This window comes from Saccostrea echinata, unplaced genomic scaffold, assembly GCF_033153115.1.
Source record: "Saccostrea echinata isolate AGI-Se365-2 ecotype Australia unplaced genomic scaffold, CSIRO_AGI_Sech_v1 ptg000009l, whole genome shotgun sequence".
NCBI classification, from domain to species: Eukaryota; Metazoa; Mollusca; class Bivalvia; order Ostreida; family Ostreidae; genus Saccostrea; species Saccostrea echinata.
Genome location: NW_026889758.1, coordinates 44534449 through 44557085, shown reverse-complemented (window position 1 = coordinate 44557085; position 22637 = coordinate 44534449). Strand labels below are relative to the sequence as shown.

The 22637-nt window shown below is 32.9% G+C and overlaps 1 protein-coding gene across 8 annotated transcripts; it reads left to right on the top strand.

Moving 5' to 3' along the window:
• Positions 1-4: 4 nt before the first annotated feature.
• Positions 5-21050, top strand: LOC133182654 (reticulon-1-A-like). Of its 8 annotated transcripts, none has more exons than XM_061317503.1 (10): positions 5-509; positions 2347-2370; positions 3291-3320; positions 8148-8234; positions 11162-11369; positions 11624-11762; positions 13355-13424; positions 13525-13571; positions 18393-18451; positions 18660-21050. In XM_061317503.1, exons 1-10 carry the CDS (start codon positions 95-97, stop codon positions 18706-18708), a joined length of 1128 nt encoding a protein of 375 aa, XP_061173487.1. In that variant the 5' UTR covers positions 5-94; the 3' UTR covers positions 18709-21050. The 8 variants fall into 8 exon arrangements, with proteins under 8 accessions (XP_061173487.1, XP_061173486.1, XP_061173492.1 ...); XM_061317502.1 differs by having other exon boundaries at positions 2344-2370; XM_061317508.1 differs by lacking the exon at positions 2347-2370 and having other exon boundaries at positions 5-269.
• The last annotated feature ends 1587 nt before the right edge of the window (positions 21051-22637 follow it).

The window sequence follows — 22637 nt, the reverse complement described above, 5'->3', positions numbered from 1 at the left end:
ACGTCAAGTTCACTGGCTAACCGACCAGTGTTGAAACCAGAAATCCAGAAGAAATCAAGAATTGACAGTCTGACAAGCATCGTTGCTCAGAAGAATGGACCTTAATAGCGAGCACATGGAACATAAAGATGCGAGCCAAGAAGACTTCGAGAAAGTGGACAGAATCCCGGAGCAAGACGAGGAGGTGACCACCACGTCATTTTCGGGTGAGACGGTGGAGGCAGACCGTTATGAGCCTGGATATTCTTTACCAGCAAAAACAGTAGCTGGTAATGAAAACACTCAAAATCTGTTAGATCTTGATGATAACGAACCATTTGGTCAGAAATCCCAAACAGGTTTCGATTCTATTCCAAGTAATATTGAACCCTTGAAACCCTCTGCACCCCCTGCTTCAGGTTTTGACTTACTGGGTGAATCATTTGAAAACAATCCCATCACTTCATCCTCTGAAAAAGAAACACCAGTAAAAGCTCCAGAAAGAAAAGAAGCAGTTTCAACACCTTCAGGTAAAAGGACGACACTGTCATTCACAATAATGCATCTTGATCCCATGTAAAAATTTGCTTTTGGTTAACTCAAGCAGGACAGCTTATATAATTACTCATCTATTATTAATTAAAAATATAAGTGTCTCTTTAGATGAGGTATTGCAGCTTTTATCCAACAGAAACAGTAAGGAGATTTATTTCCTGAACTTACCAAGGTGCACTGGACTGTCACTTGAAAATGTGATGAATCAGGCCATTATTGATAATTAGTTATTTAAATTTGTGATTTTAAACTTATATATATCAGTAATTTCCTGATTTTTATCACATACTAAAAGATATTGCTCAAAAACAACTTTATTTAAAACAAAACACTGTATAAAATTATTCAACTTACAAGGTCTTTTAAAGAAAAAAAAGTCTGCTATTGTCTTTGTAGTTGTAATCCAAATTTAGACATAAAAAGGAGAGAAAAAATAAAAATATAATAGCCTTAAGAAATATTTTAAAAAGCATATTCAGTGCTTTCAAAAAGATTAGAAACAGGTGGTACTTTTACAAATATAGGAGGTACCTTGTGGAAGCAATGTTAGGCCCAAAAAAATAATAGTCTTGTTTCCTGCTACCAACCTGAAAAAAATAGGGTAGGTAGGTAGGAAAATTATTTTATTTTTTAATTTAATTTAATTTTTTTCCAACAGTATTTTTGGATATGAACTAATATAAAACCAAATTAAACATGTCATAGGTCAATATTATCTTTTAAAATTAAATCAACTAATGCCTTTTGATGCACAACTCTGGTATTTTATGAAAGTCCATATTAGAAACATACAACTTCATGAAATACCACTTGAATATATATTTTTTTCAGTTTAGGAACATGAAATTCCTAAATTTTTTGATTTTTTTTTTTTCAAAACTATTAAAAAAAACTTTAGGGTCGGGTGCAAAAAAATAGGGTCGGTCGGGTAGCAGGAAACAAGACTATTATTTTTTTTAGCTTATCAAATTTTTCTTCAACAAAAATATTCTGGCTGGTACAATCATGATTCCAGTCGGGTAAAAGTAACGGGCATTAGTAGATTTTAAAAGGCTTGCATAATTGAAGATAATTTTAAAACAAAGTCACTATATACTAAAAAGAACCAGTTTAATTGGAGAAAATGGATGTCAGGGAACATAACCCCTTCTTTGTTTACACTGGAAAATACCATTTGCAGCATTGCATGATGGTGCAAAAGACCATTTTGGAGTTCACTAAAATTGTCTGACTAGAATGATCAAGTACACATGATTTCAAATCAATTATCATTTATGCCATATATTCACTGGAAACAACAATTTTAGAGCCCCTCTCCTTTGGCATTGCATTATTAAAGGTTTTGGAGGCAGTTATATTTTGCTGGAATTGTTTTATAAAGAAAACAGGTTAAATTTTACTCATTGGAAAAGATAAAAATATATGCTGCATATTTTCAAACAATGTATGTAAAATATAAGATGCTTTACAATTTAATACCAGAATTGTAGAGCTGCTTACTTTTAATTAAAGCAGAAGTGTCTGCTAAAAATTCATACAAAATTCAAACAATTATCATATTGCAACATGATCCCCATATGCTATATTGCAATATTTAAGGTTTACTTTTCAGTTATTTTTAATTAACAATTTTTAACCAGAAAGTTGAAACATAAGAAAGCTGCATTACCCTTTGGAGAAACTTATCAACTTGATAGTTATGATAATCAACTTTGTCAATAGTATAAATAATGTATGTATTTTAAAACTAATTTTATTACATGATGGTGGCTAACATTTCATTTTGCTTTCAATGTCATATGCTTTTAGTGGAGAAGAAACTCCCTTCTGAGTTTGGTATGTACTCGGTGAACTGTAGTTGGTCCCTTTACATCATGCATGATACAATTATTATATCAGATAGTGGTACTTCTATCTGATATTTCTGGCACTATTTCTTTACATTATAATGAACTCATTCTTGCAAATTTGCATGTACAATTTTACAGAGGAAACGAGTCAGTAATAAATAACACATATGTTATAAATACCATATGGTAAGTAATCCATAACACATTTACATAATTTTGGAAGACTCATATTTGGACTTGGGAGGTCATAAATAACATAACCTCTCATAGAACTTCGTTACTATACCTGGAAAACTTGTTTAATCAAATACTCTTCACCTTGCTGTCCTTTTGGTCACCATTTACTAATTGTGCAGAGGGACTATTGATATGAAGTAATCAAGGACCTTCTCAAAAACTTTGAATCAAAATTGCCTTTCCCATACAAAGCAATGAAAGCATAGCTGTTCATTTATTTTTCTTCTTTATGTAAAAGAATCCAGAAACTGGTGATTTATAATTTTTAGATGCAAGATAAGACAGCAGCTTTTGAGTTATCTGTCCTGTATGTGTAAAGATGTTGTAAAATATTCCAAGATTAGCAGCATGCTTTCAGTATTTTTCAGGAAAGTAATCTCTAAGCATGCTTGCAAAAAATTGCATTAATTTCTTATTTTGTTTACACTTCAACTGACTTCTTGATTAAAGAGTAATTTTCAATGGCAATTTATGTGACACATGTTTCAGACAGACTTTCATTTATCATGTTTATAAGATATAAGCATCTTTAATAATAATATGAAGAATCAGGATCTAAGATTAAAAAGAATTAAAATTGACATGATTCATAAAGTTTTGATAATTAAGTAATCTGAATGTTTTTATTTATTTATTTATTTATTTATTTTTTTTTTTTACATTTTACAGATGCTTGGTTGAAAAATGTTGATCCAAGAGGTAAGTTCTCCACATTATTACTTATTGCATGTGTGTGTAGGGTTTTTAGGGTGATTGAAACTCATCTTAACACCTCTGCAGGTATTTAAATTTTAATATATGGTACTGTTCAGCTTCTTTCGTAAAATATCCTGTCAAGAACTAGTTCCACTGATAGACTGGTAGATTGTTAAAGACATTAGCTCTATAAATTACTATGTTAAAGAAAATTGGTTTAGCTAGCTACTTGAAATTTTGATCAACATGGTCATGTATGTTTGTCAAAGATCTTATTTAATCATCCTTGAATAGTTGGAAGAGAGACATTTTGAGCATGTGCAAATACTGCAGACTTGAAAAAAAAGGGTTTTAGATAAGTTGTTTATATTCCTACTGATAAGACAATAGTCATCAGATATTGAAAGTGAGGTCTGAAAGTGTGAAATTAATACAGTAAAACATACTACGTGTAATAACGAACTGCCAGGGATGGATGATTTTGCTTTGCTATTTAAGTGTAATTTCATTATATCTGTTACGTGTTCAATATATATTTAGGTCACCTGAGTCACTCAGGTGACCTATTGCTATCTGTTCTCGTCCGTCGTCGTGCGGTGTGCGTCGTGCGTCGTGTGTTAACATTTGAACATTTTTAGCTTCTTCTCTGAAACCGTTTAACCAATTTCAACCAAATTTGGCATATAGCATCTATGGGTGAAGGGGAACAATAATTGTGAATTTCATGGTCCCTGTCCCCCTGGGGCCTGAGGGGTGGGGCTAAAACCACTGAAAATAATGCAATCTTTAAAAATCTTCTTCTTTACTCCTGGACATCAAGCAGTCAAACTGTTGGCATCATAGTTATAAGCATTGAGCCCTCTACCAAAATTGTGAAATTCATGGCCCCAGGGTCAGGGGTTCTGGTGCTAGTGTGGGGCTATATAGATCATATAGTGAAAATGCATTATTTCTTTGAAAATCTTCTTCTCTGCTCCTGGGTATTAAATAAACTATTTAAGTACACAGTTATGCAGAGCAAGAGTGCTTCTTCCAAAATTGTGAATTTCATGGCCCCAGGGTCAGGGGTTCTGGTGTTAGGGCAGGGCTCTATTGATTATGTAGTGAAAATGCATTAATTCTTTGAAAATCTTTTTCTCTGCTCCTGGGTATTAAATAAAGTAACTAAGTGCATGGTTATGATAAGGCAGAATGCCTCTTCCAAAATTGTGAATTTCATGGCCCCAGGGTCAGGGGTTCTGGTGTTAGGGCGGGGCTCTATTGATTATATAGTGAAAAGGCATGAATTCTTTGAAAATCTTCTTCTCTGCTCCTGGGTATTAAATAAAGTAACTAAGTACATAGTTATGATGAGCAAGAGTGCCTCTTCCAAAATTGTGAATTTCATGGCCCCAGGGTCAGGGGTTCTGGTGTTAGGGAGGGGCTCTATTGATTATATAGTGAAAAGGCATGAATTCTTTGAAAATCTTTTTCTCTGCTCCTGGGTATTAAATAAAGTAACTTAGTACATAGTTATGATAAGGCAGAATGCCTCTTCCAAAATTGTGAATTTCATGGCCCCAGGGTCAGGGGTTCTGGTGTTAGGGCAGGGCTCTATTGATTATATAGTAGAATTGCAGTTTTTCTTTGAAAATCCTTTTCTCTGCTCCTGGGTATTAAATAAACTAACTTAGTACATAGTTATGAAGAGCAAGAGTGCCTCTTCCAAAATTGTGAAATTCATGGCCCCAGGGTCAGGAGTTCTGGTGTTGGGGGGGGGGGGGGGGCTCTATTAATTATATAGTGAAAATGCATTAATTCTTTGAAAATCTTCTTTTCTGCTCCTGGGTATTGAATAAAGTAACTAAGTACATAGTTATGATGAGCAAGAGTGCCTCTTCCAAAATTGTGAATTTCATGGCCCCAGGGTCAGGGGTTCTGGTGTTAGGGCGGGGCTCTATTGATTATATAGTGAAAAGGCATGAATTCTTTCAAAATCTTCTCTGCTCCTGGGTATATTTCAAACAAAGGAAGTGCATGGTTATGATAAGGCAAAATGCCTCTTCCAAAATTGTGAAATTCATGGCCCCTGGGTCAGGGGTTGTGGTGTGTGTGTGGGGGGGGGGAGCTCTATTGATTACATGTATATAGGGAAAATGCATAATTTCTTTCAAAATTTTTTATCTACTACTGGTTATAAACTAAAGAAACAAGTGTACAGTTATGATGAGAAAGGGTGCTTCTTCCAGAATTGAGACTTCGTGGCCAATGGGTCAGATGTTCTGGTGTAAGGATGGGGCTTTATTTATTTAATAATATGGTGAAAATACATTTCTTTGAAAATATTCTATGCTTCTCTGGATGTTCAAGGCAAACAGAGTAAAAGTTTTAATATGCAAGGGTATTTTTACCAGAATTTTGAACACCTGGACCATTTAGTCAAGTTTTCTGGTCCTGGCCAGGGCTGTATTAACTTGTATTTTACTGAGCAAAGTTATTCCCCTTTGCCATTCACCTTTGATAATTAATCAGTGTACATAATGTATTTGAAAGCTTAATAGAATAAGAGAATTATGCAAGAAAATTTATTTTATAATAAAAAAAGTACTTTCATAGTTTTAATGACTTGGAAATAATAGATGAATAAAAATGAGACAAAAATAACTTATCTTTTTAAATGTTCTTCAAAGGCCAAGGGAGGCCATTGTGAGAAGGAATAATATGGGGTTAAATAATAGACATTTTGTTAATAGTCTGCATGGGAACAGTGATAAATGGGGGAGGGGGGGGGGCAGATAGATACTTGACCAATTATTTTGTTGATGCTAATCATACTAGTTTTCTTGCTGTTGGGCGACAAAGCTTCATTTATCAGTTTATGGATCCTCTAAATTGTTGTATTGTACTCAGGTGACCGTTAAGGCCCTTGGGCCTCTTGTTTAATTAGCTCACCTGAGCTGAAGGCTCAAGTGAGCTTTTCTGATGAAAATTTGTAGTTGTCGTTAACTTTTCACAATTTCATCTTCGCCTCCAGAACCATTGGGCCAATTTTGACCAAACTTGCCACAAATCATCCTTGGGTGAGGGGGATTCAAGTTTGTTCAAATGAAAGGCTATGCCCTCTTTCAAGGGGTGATAATTAAATAGTGAAAATTTGGTGGCATGTTTTAAAAATCTTCTTCTCAAGAACCACTGGGCCAGGAAAGATGAAACTTTTATGGAAACAATTTTAGGTAGTGTAGATTCAAATTTGTTAAAATCATGACCCCAGGGAGTAGGGTGGGGCCATAATGGACGATCAAAGTTTTACATAGGAATACATAGGAAAAATCTTTAAAAATCTTCTTCTCAAGAACAGCAGAGCAATGATTAAACATATTTTATTTAATATGGAAGCATCCTCATGTATGCAGATTTAAGTTTGTTCAAATCATGACCCCCAGGGGTAGGGTGGGGTTACAATAGATGATCAAAGGTTTACATAGATATACATATTAGGAAAAATCTTTTAAAATCTTCTTCTCAAAAACAGCAAAGACATGATTGGTCATATTTATATGGAAGCATCCTTAGGTAGTGTAGATTCAAGTTTCTTCAAATCATGGCCCCCCAGGGGTAGGATGGGGCCAGATGTACATTGGATAATCTTGAAAAATCCCAAGAACAGCAAAGATTATGTCCCCTGGGGGGGTAGGGCATTGACACAATAGAAGATAAAACTTATGGGAAATTTTTTTTAAAAATCTTCTTAAGCCATGATTTGTCAAAGAAATATGGAAGCATCCTGAGTTGTGTAGATTCAAGTTTGTTCAAATCATGCCCCCTCCCCTTAGGGATAGGTAGATACCACTTATAAAATACTGAACTCCGAAATGCTCAGGTGAGCGGTGTGGCCCATTGGCATCTTGTTTAAAGTCAAGGGGAATGAAAATCACTCTCCTATAAGCGTCAGTTCATTATAGGCCTGTTTGCTATAAGTGTGTTTAACTGTACAAGCTTTATTACTTTATTATAAAGCGTAGTTTCATTTCACAGGGTATAATTTTGGGATTGTTTGTTTTCCTGATGTATCAAGTTGACTTTGTGGCCTAATAGAGTTATCATTATAAATACTAAATATGAAAAGATGGGCCCAAGAGAATTGCAAGCAATGCTATTAGCATTTAGATTGAATGACTGTCATGGATTCATTCACCCCATACCTACTATATAAATGTGCTGCTGTAAAATTTTGCTATATACAGGTTTGGTGCAGTGTCTGGTACTTTGTATTGTGATTCAGGTATTGAGTCATAGAGTATTGATTAATTTTTGCTTTTGAGAGCAGAATTAATGCTTGTTAATAAGTTCAAATCAATAAATGAGAAGGTTTTTATTGTTGTCATCTCTTGGTTAAGATATTTTCTTTTTGTCTTGAGAATGTAAGCCCTTAAAAGTGTTTGCTGTAAGAGAATGGCAACAAGTGACTGTTGCTGTATATGTAATGTCAGTAATAATCTGGAGCCGGTATGTGAAGCTTTTAGGACTATATCCAAATCCTGTTGTATCGATCCTGTTGACAAATACTCCAGAATATTACTGAATGTCACTATAGTATTTTGTAGTAGCAAAAGTCATCTATCTCAATCTGTCGTTAGGCTCCAGGGATAAAAATGATACTACTCAAGGGTCCAAACCTGTAGTTGAGAAATGTCATCATAAATGGTATTAACTTATAAAGGACATATAATCATTCAGTTAAGGTTCAGTTATTCATTGCATTGAAACAAGATCCCCCAAAGAAAGACATTTACAAATTTAAGCTCAATAACTAGAGTATTGCTCATCACGCTTTATGTATACCTCTACCAGTAGGACAAAAGAGTAAGTTGGAGGAAAAGGATGAGGGACAAGCAGAAAGTAAAAGTAGCACTGGGGTCACTCCAAATAAGGTTACATGTAAGTGAGGCATGAGAAGGAAAATAGAGACATTTATTCAGTGTACACAACTTGCTTAAAAGTAGGGCTTGAAATACTTAATGTTTGGGGACCATATCCACTGGAAACATTTGCACATCTATGATTTCTTGAAATTTATGAAGCATTTGGCAAAAATAGTTGGCTGCTGATATGTGTATTGTAAGAAATGGGTGTTATTATATATGATTATTACATTGCTTTTTAACAGGGCAGTCTTGTTACATGCATGTAAATATTTACTAATGAAAGTCTACCACAATTTAGAGTAATTGTATACATGTCCTTCAATTCTTCTGGAGTAGCTAGGTCAAGTGAAATGAAAAGAGAGTAAAAGGTACCGTGCATGTTTATTTAAACTGTAGTTGCCAAGTTATTAAAAGCTATCAAGATTATTTAAGTTGTTTAGAATGCAAAGATTGTTAATATACAGAAGTTGACCTGGTTTTGACAATAGAAGGGGGAAAAGTGGTGTGCAAAATCAAAATGAACCTTGACGTAAACATTAGATATATTTGAAGATGGTGCATTATGCAATATTTTGCATGTGTCATGTTATAGGACAAATTTGTATACTTGTGGAAGTCCTTACAAAAGGGAATGGGTCAATCTTTTATTTGAGCATGAGCATCTGTTATTAGTGGTACAGAGGCAGGTTCAAGGGGGTTTGTTTGATTTAGGGATGATCTATAATTCTGGAGTTTACATTATCTCATATCTGTGGTAAAATGTTTGAAGAAGCAGAAAAAAAAGATGAACATGAGTGTACTGACAGTTTAGAATTTCACCCATTTAGAAAACACTCTGCCAGGAAAACAAATGTTTATGCAGTGGTACAAGTATTCATTACTCTATGAATATTATTCACTAAATTACAAGACTAAGTGCTAAGTTCATGGCTTTGCAAAAACAAAAACAGAGACAAAACAATCAATGTTCAGTACCTTTATTCAATGAGAAATCTTTAAACAGAGTGTGCGTAATAAAAGCCTGCTCTGAAGTTTTATCATGAAGTAGGAATTCCAAAGTATTTTATGTGGAAGAAAGTCACTCAATTATCTGGACTAGAAGCCAATGTCAGTCCAGATGGATTTTTGTCAATCCAAAAGATATTCAGTAATCAAAATGAAATGGTCATTGAACATTTTATTAACACATTTTCTTATCAACTCCTACAAGTAAGAGCCCGGTTTAATGTCCCCATGTTTTATGTGTGAGGATTTAACTTTCTTTTTCATAATAAGAAATACTCTAATTCTGGCCAAAAAATATTTATTAATGTTCAAAGCATTGTATTAGTTGCACTCACAATGGCCTTGCTATTTAATCTTTTTGAAGCCTATTTTCAGGTATCATTGTACTAATAATGAATTTATACATTTAATGTCCATTGAATTTAATTTTAGCCCAAAATCTTTTGTTACAATTATATAAAATTAATTATATATAATTATTTATTAATTATATAAAATTAATATTGATTATTTATAACTTTATGTATCTATGAAATGTTTAAAAGAGCAGAATTGAAAATGACAAATCATTTACTATAAGAAAAACTGCCTTCCTTTAAGTTAGCATCACATCCAGTTAGTTTATTGTGTTACCTAAGCACAACAAATCAGATATTAATGAGTGGAGAAAAAAAATCATGTCATGATTATGAGTCAGAGGAAGTGATAATTTGGTGAATTCTGAAGATGAGGCTGTCAGGTAAATAAAACCCAGGTTCCCTTGCAATAAAATGCCATAGATCCCAATCTCAGTGGATAGGGAGATCAGATGGAGGTTGTCGGGATCCAGTGATAAATTCTTGCAATACTGATATTAGCATTGGGTTATCCAGCTGGCAATTCGTGATTGATTTCTTGTATTGTCTCAGTGTGGCTAGGCCATTGCAAAAGTCAACAGATCCCATGTGCACTAGTGAAGTGTGGAATTTCAATGGTGTATGCAAATATTTCATGATATTGTATGCTTCTATTAGCTTCAAACCATGTTGACACAGCCCAGAGCTGATGTGTGGTATGCACAGCTGTGCATTGTGGCATTATTGAATGAAATACTACAGTTCATTGACTAGGAAATGTTTAGTTATCGTAATTATTTTATTTTCCCAGATAAGGAGCATATCTGTACAGACCATAATAAATCATGTCTTGATGTGAAATACTTTTCACTATAAATCACATTATATTAATATTTTATGTCCAATAAAAGATGACATTATCCTTTAAAGATGCTAAATTGATATCTTGAATTTCCTCCCCCCCCCCCCCCCCCCCCCTTATCCTAGTTGTGGTAGAATGAACCGCAAAACCCACTCCATTCAGCTGCAATACAGATTATTAAGTGACATGACACTAGTTTTTTATTGACCCTCTTGTGGAAAAGGGTCCCTGTACCCTTTCAATTTGGAATTTCAAATTGAAAAAAAAGGTGTCAAAAGTTGGAAATTAATGTCATAACAGTAAGATTGTAGGCTTATCCTTTATTCACATCTTTATATACATGTAATCTAAAAATTCAAAACTGTGGAAAAATAGCACTGAAAAAATTCAGTGTACTTGTCTTTTGGAATTCTCACTTAAGGTTTAGGGGTTAATTTTCAGTGGGGTCATTTTACTACCTTATCTGCATGCAATGGATATTAAGCCCTGGATACGATTTATAAAAACAGTTGTAGAATTTGATCCACAATGCAAGTTTTTAATCAGAAACCAAATGAATTTGATTACTGAATGCATCCTTTATGATTTAATTATTAAAAATGGTTGCATTATATATGCTTGAAGATTGCTTTGGTGTTATATTAGGTTTTTGCATACTAGGGGTTATTAAATTGTGTATACAATTTATATAAGAGATAGTGTTTTTAGTTCATAATTTATGTTTTATGATTTTTGTAGTGTTGGAGCTGATTTATTGGTGTGATGTGAAGAAGACTGGTGTGGTGTTTGGATCCATGTTATTCATCCTTCTCTCACTTTCCTGTTTCTCTGTACTGAGTGTCCTGGCATATCTCTCTCTCGCTGTCCTTACTGTCACCCTTAGCTTCAGAATCTACAAAAATGTCCTGCAGGCCGTGCAGAAATCTGGAGAGGGTCATCCTTTCAAGTAAGAAAAAGGGGGAGGGACTCTCTAAATCTTTGGTATTAAGAGAACATTTTATAGATTTAGGAATCTGAGGTAAAATTTTGCTCAGAACACAATTGTTTCTGTAAAAAAGGAACTGGGTAACATTTTTTTGTTTGAAAATTTAAAAAGGGTTCCAAATTTACATAAATGTAAATTGAAATGTGGATTTAGACCAGTTGATCTGCAAAATAATTGGAGAAATGTCTGTTACAAGTCATATGGATATTTAACAGGCAACTTTTGGAGATGGACATTGAATTGCCTGAGGACAAAGCTCGAGATGCTGTGGTCAATATTCTGAAGCACCTGAACTGCACCATTAGAGAGCTCAGACGCCTATTTCTGGTGGAAGATTTAGTAGACTCTATTAAGGTACAAAATCTTACTAGAAAATCTCATATTTAAGAAATAAATAACTTTTGAATGAGAGAAGACTGGGCATTTATATCTGACATGTGCATTACAAGACCTTTCCAAATGTACTACTAAAAAAAGATTTTTAATCCCATTACCTTGATCTTTAGTTTGACCTAATTTTCAACAAAAATTTAATGTTGATAACTTTTGAATGAGAGAAAATTATCTTTTATGTTTGATATGAGCATTACCTGTTTCAAGATCTTTCCAAATGTACTCTGGTTTTTGACCTCATGACCTTAAATTCACAGTCTTTTGCCATTTTTTTTTCATTGGTTATAACTTTTGAATGAGAGAAAATTATCTTTTATGTTTGATATGAGCATTACATGTTTCAAGACCTTTCCAAATGTACTCTGGTTTTTTACCTCATGACCTTTAATTCACAGTCTTTTTCAATTTTTTCTTTACATTGGTTATAACTTTTGAATGAGAGAAAATAGGGCTTTCATATTTTACATGTAGTATGTTACCTATGACAACACCTATATGAAAGAACTATCATTTTTGACTTGACTTTGACCTGAAGTTTGATACCTATGAAACATTTTAACTTTCGCCATGACTTTTCTTTCAGAAAAGACAGGGCTTTCATATTTTTGTTCACGTGCATTACTTGTGACATAACCTTTCAGGTTGTACAGTGGCTCCTGTTTTATCCAGTAGTCAAGTTGTATTATGATATTTGGCCTCATGACCTTGATCTTGATGTTTGATGCAATTTTGAGAAGTTTTAATCTTTGTGGTATCTTTTTTGTGATTTTTATGTCTTTTTTGTATGATGGACGGACAAGACAAGACACACAGACCAGAAATTTACAATATGCCATAAATAATTGTACTCAACCACTAAGACACCAAAAGTGAGAGACCACAATTATTTGAATTTGCTTGCTAACATTGTTATTTATTGCTTATATTTACATTTGAGGAAAATTTTTACACCGACAACCCACTGTATTGTAGTCTGTATGTCCTTCAGGCTTTGACCTACATCATGTCATGACCTCTTGGTCCTTGGGAAAGGTCATACAGAAATGAACATTTTTGCTCTTCACTAATTTCATCCAAGAAACACAAAATCAAATCTAAAAGCTGTATAGTAGCAATAATTCCAATGTATAATATATTTCATGTATAAGCATTAGGTCTAAGGGATATTTATATGGTTATAAATCTGAAACACCTAACACCCATAATGACAGTGTGAGATTTTACTTAGTGTTTTTTGAAGCTCAGGTGAGTTTTTCCGGCTTTCTCTCTGAGGTAAACCTGATTATCTCAGTGCCCAAGTACATCAAGGTGCTGTAGGTCATGAGCTTTAATCCAGACTGGATCTATCATAATCTCGGTACCTAATAGACTTTTTTGTGCTTCAATGTAATACCAGAAATAAATGAATATCTTTAATTTTTGGGATACATATATATGTACTATGTTTTAAATGCAAGTGAATTAAATGCAATATATTTAATTTCTTTGAAAGAAGTTAATAAGGTAGCATTTGAGTACCTCTGTTTTATAATTTATATTTTCATGTTTTCTAGTTTGGACTTCTCCTCTGGGTTCTGACTTATGTTGGATCTTGGTTCAATGGCATGACTTTAATTATATTGGGTAGGTACCTGTGCTTTGAAACTTTCATGTTTGTCAAAATATACATGTATATGGTATAAAAGACATTTAGCATTGTGTAACTGGATTTTCTTTGTTTCAGCTGTAGTTGATATCTTCACCTTGCCTAAAGTATATGAAACTTACAAGGTAAATATTGATACAATTCTTACTTTCTAAATGTTTGACACTGTGTGTGTAAAAAAAAAAATTGTTCATCTGGTCAATTGGTCAGAAGAGCTTATGCAAGGTAAGAAAAGGTACCTATACCTTTTGTCCATTTGTCTGTATCACAGGCACTTGGGGTATGTACCCCCCCCCCCCCTTTCCATTTTTTTCTTTTTAAATCTGGGGTCGAATCACCTTTTTCCTATTTTTGTATTCTAATATGCACTGTATGTTATCAATAATGTAACTCTTTTGTCTCTATAAGCTGTTTTTAAATATATCGTTTTCGACTGATACATAAAAAGAGAGAAGGCTTGCAACTCTTTTCTCATCGTCTGCCTCACCTCGCTTAAACTTCGCCTGATTATTTATCGAAAGAATAAGAAAACATGGAATATGCATACATCAATAAATTCCTAATGCATTCTTCTTTCTTTTCATATTTCCATTTATTTTTTATGTGCCCCCAATTTGTAAATATTTCGATTAAATCACCTGCATCTAGGGTAAATTTTGTTGGTGTGCACCAGCTGGGACGGAAGTGCAATAACGGTAACTCTAACTTTATAAATGTTCTGCATTAAAAACATTCCAGGCTTTGTAATAACAATATTGTGAAATTTGGTTGTCTAGGTCGTCTATTAAAAGTATAATCTTCATCCATTAAAAATTGCTAGATAAAGTTATCTTGTTATTCACAGAACTTACCGTTACATGTTATATGAAGAGAAAATTCGGGATTTATTCCTTCTCGCATTTAATGTTCCGAATGACATTACACGTAATGATGATACCCGATAATACCGGGCACTTCCGTCCCAGCTGGTGCACATCAACAAAATTTACCCTAGATGCAGGTGATTTAATCGAAATATTTACAAATTGGGGGCACATAAAAAATAAATGGAAATATGAAAAGAAAGAAGAATGCATAAGGAATTTATTGATGTATGCATATTCCATGTTTTCTTATTCTTTCGATAAATAATCAGGCGAAGTTTAAGCGAGGTGAGGCAGACGATGAGAAAAGAGTTGCAAGCCTTCTCTCTTTTTATGTATCAGTCGAAAACGATATATTTAAAAACAGCTTATAGAGACAAAAGAGTTACATTATTGATAACATACAGTGCATATTAGAATACAAAAATAGGAAAAAGGTGATTCGACCCCAGATTTAAAAAGAAAAAAATGGAAAAGGAGGGGGGGGGGGGGGTCCATACCCCAAGTGCCTGTGGTCTGTATACAAACATTTTTCAAAAATCTACTGCTCATAGAGTTTTGGTCTGATTTAATTAAATTTTGCAAAGAAATGGCTTTAAATGTACACAGTGGTACAAAATTCTACATACTAATTTAAAATTCAATTGACAATATTGGTATGTTCCTAATATAAAATGGTATAATTTGTGCATTATGCTTCAAATCCTAAAATTTTGGCCTGATTTTAATAGAAAATTGTACACAAGTCTCGGATTTACTGCAAGATACTTAATATTTTTTTGTAAATTTCTAATAATTTTGATAAGCAGGGTTGTCATGGTTACTAAAGATAGAGGAATATAAAAATATTTTTAATGACACTCCACCAACAGATTTAGTTTGATTTCAGCAAAACTGGGTAAAATACATCCAGGAAAATATTTCCTTTCAATTTTAGTGAATGATGTTGCCATGGATACAAAGAGTAGAATGATTCTTTTATCATGTTAATAATGCTTTTCTTAGTAGTTTTCATTTGCTTTGAATGTACAGACGTAGACTACATCAATATGGAAGCAATATATATATAAATAATTCATGTGTTGATAATTTTCATTTCTCCTTATGTCAGACTTAAGAGGTATTTTTGTCAGTTCTCCAATAAAAATGTATAACTTTTAGTACTAAATGCAAGTTTCCATTTATGATAAACCAGTATAGCAACTTTCAATTGAGATTCTGACATTAGCTTACCTGAGCCAGAGGTTTATGATCTATAATTGTCCAGGGTAAATCTGTCTGATGAGTGATGAACATGTAGGTAATCTTCATGTATGTGTACTTTTCACATTTTCATCTTCCTCTACATAACCACTAGTACAATTACAACTAAATTGCCACAAAGTATCAGTGGTTGATAGGAATTAAGTTTGTTCAAATGAAGAGCCATGCCACTTGCCAAGGAGGATAATTTGAAAAATAGAGAAAATTTGGGTGGGGTAACTTAATTCTCAAAAATCATTAGGCCAGAAAACAAGTTATGTGAAAGTGTTTATATTGGGTGTAGATTCAAATTTGTTTAAATTATGGTTCTCGAATGTAGGGTAGGGTCATAAAAGGGTCAAAGTTTTACATGAGAATAAATAGGAAAAATCATAAAAAAAATCTTCTCAAGAACAGCATAACTGTAATCAGTCATATTGATATGCAAGGATCCTCAGGAAAAAAATCTTAGAAAACTATTCTTAATTGCTGGGCAAAATTACATTGTATTCATATTAATATATAAAGATCAGGTTTGTTCAAATCATGGCCCCTGGAGCCCTGGATACAACTGTTAAAAAAGAACAGCAGGGCCAATCAAAATAATTGCATGTTGCAATAGTGTTTTTTTTTTCTAAAGTCATGGCATGAGGGGAAAGGTTAGGACAAAAGTCAAGAAAAAAACCTTTTAAACAAAATCAGGCTCATGATTATAGTCAGATCATAGGTAAAGCATATTCATATGCAGAGCTGCCAACCCTTATGATTTAGGCATAAGACTTATGGTTTGAGCATCTAAAAAATACGTTACAATTTCTCTGTTTCTGCTTTTTATTTCCTTTTTTTTTTCCTTCAAAATTTTGAAATACTGGAATTTTCAAAGCTGTCAACCTTCAGTTTTCACTATGAAAATTTTTGAGAAAGTCACAGTCCTTTCCCATGCTTGTATTGTCTAGGGCTGTGTATTGAGCAAAAAATTTCGATACGATACAATATTTTACAAAGCGATATCCGATATTTTGGATTCTTTAACAAGTCTAACAAAAAGTCTCATAAATCATTTAATGCATGAATTTTATAAAAACTAATTGTTTTATAACTCATTTCAAAGTTCTTGTTTCACTGTCATTACAAATTACACTTGAAATTCAAACTTTAAATGACTGTGAAATCAACATATTAAAAATAAAGTTGCCTAGTATGTATTTTGTAATATTTATCTTAGATGTGCTATCTCTTTAATGATTATATCATTATTGATCAATTTTAATTCATAACAGTGAAAATATAACCTTTGGTGATTGAAATTCCTAAAATTTTCACAGAGTTATAAGAAAATCTGCCTGTCCGATACATATTGGAAGTTATTTTTTCGCTATGATACATTCTTAAATATCGATACATATCGATATATTGATACAGCCCTAGTATTGTCATTGTCCGTTTTTAAGCTAACTTGCAATCTAAATCGTTTTAAAGTAAACAAAATGGGAAAAATCAGCGTCCAGGAACCTAAGCAGTCCCTGGACCCCCTCTTACGAGCTCTGCATGTATATATGCATGTTTGTTCATGGCCTTGAAGTACATGTATTAAGTACATTCATCATTCTACATAGGAATATATAAGAAAAAATATTTGAAAATCTTCATCTCATGAGAACAAAGGACACATTTAGTCATATTTACATGAAGTTTCCTTGTGTGTTTGTTCAGAGAGTTAAAGACTAGGTTGAGGCCATAATTGGGGGGAAGTTATACACAGAAATATATAGATATCTACCAGACTGAGTATGTTACAAGTTGTAAAGTTGACATCAAGCTTAAAATAAAATATACTGCAATTTGTTGAAATCATGCACTTTGATTTGGAGATGATATTTATATTTGAATTTATTTGTCAGAATGGGAAGTTTGACTCAGGTGAACACTAAGCACTGTGGCCTTTGGACCTTTTGTATCTGAAAAAAGACAATCAAAAATGAAAATCAATTCTCTATAAGTGTGAATTCATTATAAGCATACTGTAAATGTTTTTTATTAAGCATGTTCAATATTTGGCAGAAATTAATATTTAGCAACTAATGCCCTGTTCACACGGAGAGTTTAATTCGCAGTACATTAATGCGAAGTAAAATGATGCGAATTGAATTGCCTTCACACGACAGCTAATGCGAAGTAAACTAATGCGAATTATAGTTTTATTTTTACAACAAGGCTATTCAGTGAGGCTATTATGACGTCATTTACAAATCATGTCATATTGTGCAGAGCAGTAAACATTTGACCACTGATTTGACATAATGTCATAGTGTCTGTAGACATTTTAGTGATTAACATAATTTTCCTTTGTTTACCACTCAAAAATAGCACAAGTACCTATATTTGACCATCAACATGTGGCCTGTGACTTAATTCTGCCCTTACACATGTGTCAAAATTTAATTCAAATTAGCTTCGCTTAGCGTTCACACTGTGCTAATGCAAAGTAGTTTAATGCGCAGTACACTAATTTGAATTAAAGTAATTCGAATTAAATTCTCCGAGTGAACGCAGATATCAAATTTAATTTGCAGTAACTTACGTTTAATTCAAATTAAACTCTCCGTGTGAACAGGGCATAAGTGTAGATATAATTTAGGGTATTTCCAAATGCATATCTTATTATCTGTATCTACAGTAAAGTGATGTACTTGATTAAGCTGAAGTTACTCTAAGCCAAAGGCGCTAAATAGATTACACAGCCAAATGTTATTTGTAGACTAAAATATAGAGCAAAGTATGCTTACTCTGACGATTTTCAGGTGAATACTTTTGAAAATAAGTATTTTTCTGTGATTTTAGGTCCAGATTGATCATTACATTGATCTTGCTCGCACACAAAAAGACAACCTCTGGAAACAGTAAGTGAATATAAACTTTTACATGTATTTATTTTTAAATGCATTAAACATGCAAAACATGTCTTTACATATTAAATTGAAGATATTTCAATTCCAATGGCACAATGCACAATTTTTGTATAGAAAAGCTTGATTTAAGATTGGTCTTGTTTTAAAAAACAATTGTATTATGCATATTGAATATCTGAATATTTTATTTTCTCAACAGAGTTCAGGACAAAGTTCCATTTTTGAAGAAAAAGGAGAAGAAGCAATAGATTGTCTTCTAAAACTGATTAGATATTTATAAATAAGGCTTTTTGTGGACTGTAGTTTAATATAGATGTGTGTTGTCAACAGAGACTTGTATACTATTTGTATTATACTGACTATATCAGGCTGGCCGCATACAGTTTTGTTATTAAAGCAAGTTATACATTTATAGTATTAGTTATTAGATTAAAGTGTGTTTAGGGGAAGTTTAAGTATACTTTGAAGTGTGAATGAGATTAGAAGTCCATAAACCCTCATTTTCCCCACCTAGATTTTGCTATTTCAATTGTATATATGAATTCCTTCATATGCCATTTAAAAGTTACTCAGAATTCAAATGTATAATGTTATTTGTTATACTTTTGTTGCCTGGTTGTAGGGGTAAAATTGTTTGATTTATGTCTATTATTTGTTTTCCTAAATGCAGATGTTTCTCTTGATGGCTTCCATTTCCAGAGAAGTGGGGTTATTTTTGTGTGTTGATATCATAAAGTATGGTTACACCATTGTAAGTCGTTGTTATGGATACACATATGTGCCATGATTTAAGCCTTATAACAAGTTTGATTCAAATTCATGTATTATACAGATGCCGAGTAAAATCGAAAACAAAGTGTCTCAAACCAAGCTTGTCCCATAACTCAAAATCCGATAGTGTTTACAATTATCTTTTTACTGCAGATATCATTTAAAAAGTTTTCTTCTTTTCATGTATGATCATTGAAAAGACAACCCTAAGTCCCAAAATAATCCTTAGTTTTGCATTATTAATAGGACTCCTGATCTCAAATAACCACACTTGATAACGAGTATACATATATATATGAAAACAAGGTATTAAGTTTTACACCAATGTACAGACCTGAAATAATTTCATCATTTGGAGCAGGCATGACAGACTGTGCATAATATTTTGATACCAAATTAAAAATGACCTGATTGGTTTTAAGAAGATCCCATGTTTATTTTTACACTTCAGTGCTATTCTTTGCAGCCTTTGCTTAGACATATATAAGAGTATTCCATATAATATGTAATGTCGTAGCTTTGTATTGACTGTGAGTCTTATAATGAAGCGTTATTTATTGTACGTAAGTAATACTGATTTTATTATTATACTATAGGTAGATCAGTTGTTGTGACCATTTTAAATTCAATATTAATTAAACCTTGCACTTGCTAGTCACTAGCAAGATACTGATGATAGGTACAGGGATTTGGAATAGTGCATAAACTGTGGTTATTATATGTATTGAAGTTTTCGTTTCATTTATTAATAAAAGATGAGAATTAAAAGGAAAAATTTTAAATTTTCCCTTTTGAAACTCTCTTAACTGAAATAAAACACTACTTTTGCAGAAAATCTTTCTGAACAATTTATAAACACTGACACTGTATGTATGTAAACAACTTGTACTGAATATATAGTAATGTGTATATTCTAGTCTTATTTCCTGGGTCATGTTTTTGATGATCCCAGAATGTTATGGTGGTGTATGTTATCTAGTAGACAATGAAAGGTCAATCTTGTTTGTCAAAGGATAATTTGACTTTAGTACAAACATGTTTTCTCCCCAGTTTTCCATTAGTAAGGGAAAAAAATAATACTTGAAAATATAATGTGTTTGGATCACTATATACATATTTTCAATGTTGTTAACTGTATGAAATAGAATTGATAAAGGTAAATTTAATTATTTTTTGTGGAGCAAAACCAAGAAATATTCATGTAAAACAGTTTTACAAGTGTATTAATAAGAACAAAAATAAGAAAACAATGTTCATTTTGTAAATACATGTATTGATAGACACAGAGATCTGTGAACTTGTAAAAAAAGAAAAATAAAAAGGAGATGTTAATTATTTGATATGTAAAATGTACTTAAAATAGCAAATGGGATGTGTAAGATATATTGATCTCGCTGTATATATATCATGATTGTGAAGTAGTTCTGTACAGGTATTATTCGCCCTTTCATTATATACCACTGATTTCTAAGAGTCAATGAAAGAGGATGTACATGAGAAGTTTCTACATTTCTTCAAAATGCAGTTCCTTTGTGGAAAGATCAGAAAATTTACCTATGTGAAAAAATAACACTTGTATTTTGATAAATGGTATATGAAGATATATTCTTGAAAACAACTTTATCACAACTCTTCATTAAGTCAACATTGGCCTTGGATACATTGTTTTCACTTGAAATGTGCTGTCTATGGAATACATCTGTACACCTTATGTAAATTGTTTTACCTTGTTAAAGCTTAATGTCTGTAAATTTGTCATCTCTCTGGCTTTTTTGTGACTCAAGATGTTCTTATAACAATAAACTGAATGTTCATTACATGTACTATTTTTGAACTTTTTAACTTCATGAATATCTCACACATTACACAGAGTAGAAGAAATTTGTAAAATTAAAGTGACACTGAATCACTGAAGTTTGGTTATCCACACTAAACAAACAATAGTTTAGCCAGACTAAATGATGTTGGATGAACAAGAATACTTGTCATGAAATTGTGTATCAAAATGATCTGATTAGTTAATGTCGATTTTTCTTCCTTCAAATTTAAATTTCTGCATTGGCGATAATGACGTTACAAATGACACCTCATGATATAAACATGGTTGCAACAATTTCTTCTTAGATCCATGTCGGATACACTTCTTATGCAGAGTGTATACTCCCGGGATGTAAGAAGTCTGATTTTAATTATATTTTGGTTGCAACAGCCGGAGCCATCTGTGTATCTGAGCAGGAAAAACATTAGGCAAGCCTATCGCCGGATTATTATCCAAACACTTCTTAGAGAAGTGATGTCTCACACACTAGGAAAGGAAAGCACAGAAGTTATAACTTGTAATGTGGGCATTTTTAGCTCTACTTGGTCAAACACCAGAAGAGCTTATGCAATAGTAAGGTGTCTGTCCACTGTATAGTACATAGTATAGTATAACAACTATAGTATACTACATAGTATACCATTCACTGCTGGATTTTATTATAGCCTATGATTGAATTATTCCAAGCTCACTGATTGGCTGAGATCCAACATTGTAGAAAAAATACATGTAATACAGTTGAACTTCGATATCTGGAACTCTCATATCTCGAATACCATGGATATGTCGAAGTGATCTGGAAGTCCCAACCACTTAATCTTGAAGTATTTTACCCCTAATATCTGGAATCCTTGGATATATCAAAGTTTTTTCTTGGTCCCATCGCTTTCCTGATAATGAGGTTTGACTGTATGTTGTGAATGTATGGCTGTCTAAATTTAGAATCAATTATGGATCAAATTTTACATGTGTATAGGAAAAATCTTTTCCATACCAGCCTCAGCAAGCATGTAAGTTGATCATACTGAGGCAATCTTTAAAAAATAGCTTGGTTGTCCTCTCCCGTCCAACTGGTTAAAAATTAACCGACTCAGAATTTTTTTAACACCCAGGAAGCAATTATTTTTTTTATGCATTCTGGAAAAAAGATTTTGAAAATTCAGCATTGAAATTGAAATTTTCTGGGGAAAAAAAAATTCTCACCTACCTTCTGACCGGTATTTTTTTCATCCTGACTCGGGAGAGGGCAAATAAACATTATTTTAAAGTTGGTCTGACATTCAGCATCTCTTTATAGTGTGAATTTAAGTTGAAAAAATAATTTAAAACCTTGGGCTTGGATGGGGCAACAACATAGAGTCAAGTTTTAATTTTTTTAAATTCTTTGGAAAATCTTAAGATTTGATGAAATCAAACCCAGGACCCCAGCATTACTAATGTGGTGCTCTAACCTCTGAGCTATCTAGGCCAATATCCATAGTCATTATAGTCTTAACCACTACACTCCTCCCTCCTTAAATTGTCTTCACCTTGAAGACACACATATAATAACCAGAATCTTTTGTTTCATAGAGGAGCTCTCACCTG

What these genes read in the sequence shown, in the direction of transcription:
- LOC133182654 (XM_061317502.1), top strand. Translation starts at nt 95, where the DNA reads ATGGACCTTAATAGCGAGCACATGGAACATAAAGATGCGAGCCAAGAA. An exon ending in AGCAGTTTCAACACCTTCAG is followed by an intron (nt 510 to 2,343) that starts GTAAAAGGACGA and finishes ATATGCTTTTAG; the next exon opens with TGGAGAAGAAACTCCCTTCT. An exon ending in CACTCCAAATAAGGTTACAT is followed by an intron (nt 8,235 to 11,161) that starts GTAAGTGAGGCA and finishes TGATTTTTGTAG; the next exon opens with TGTTGGAGCTGATTTATTGG.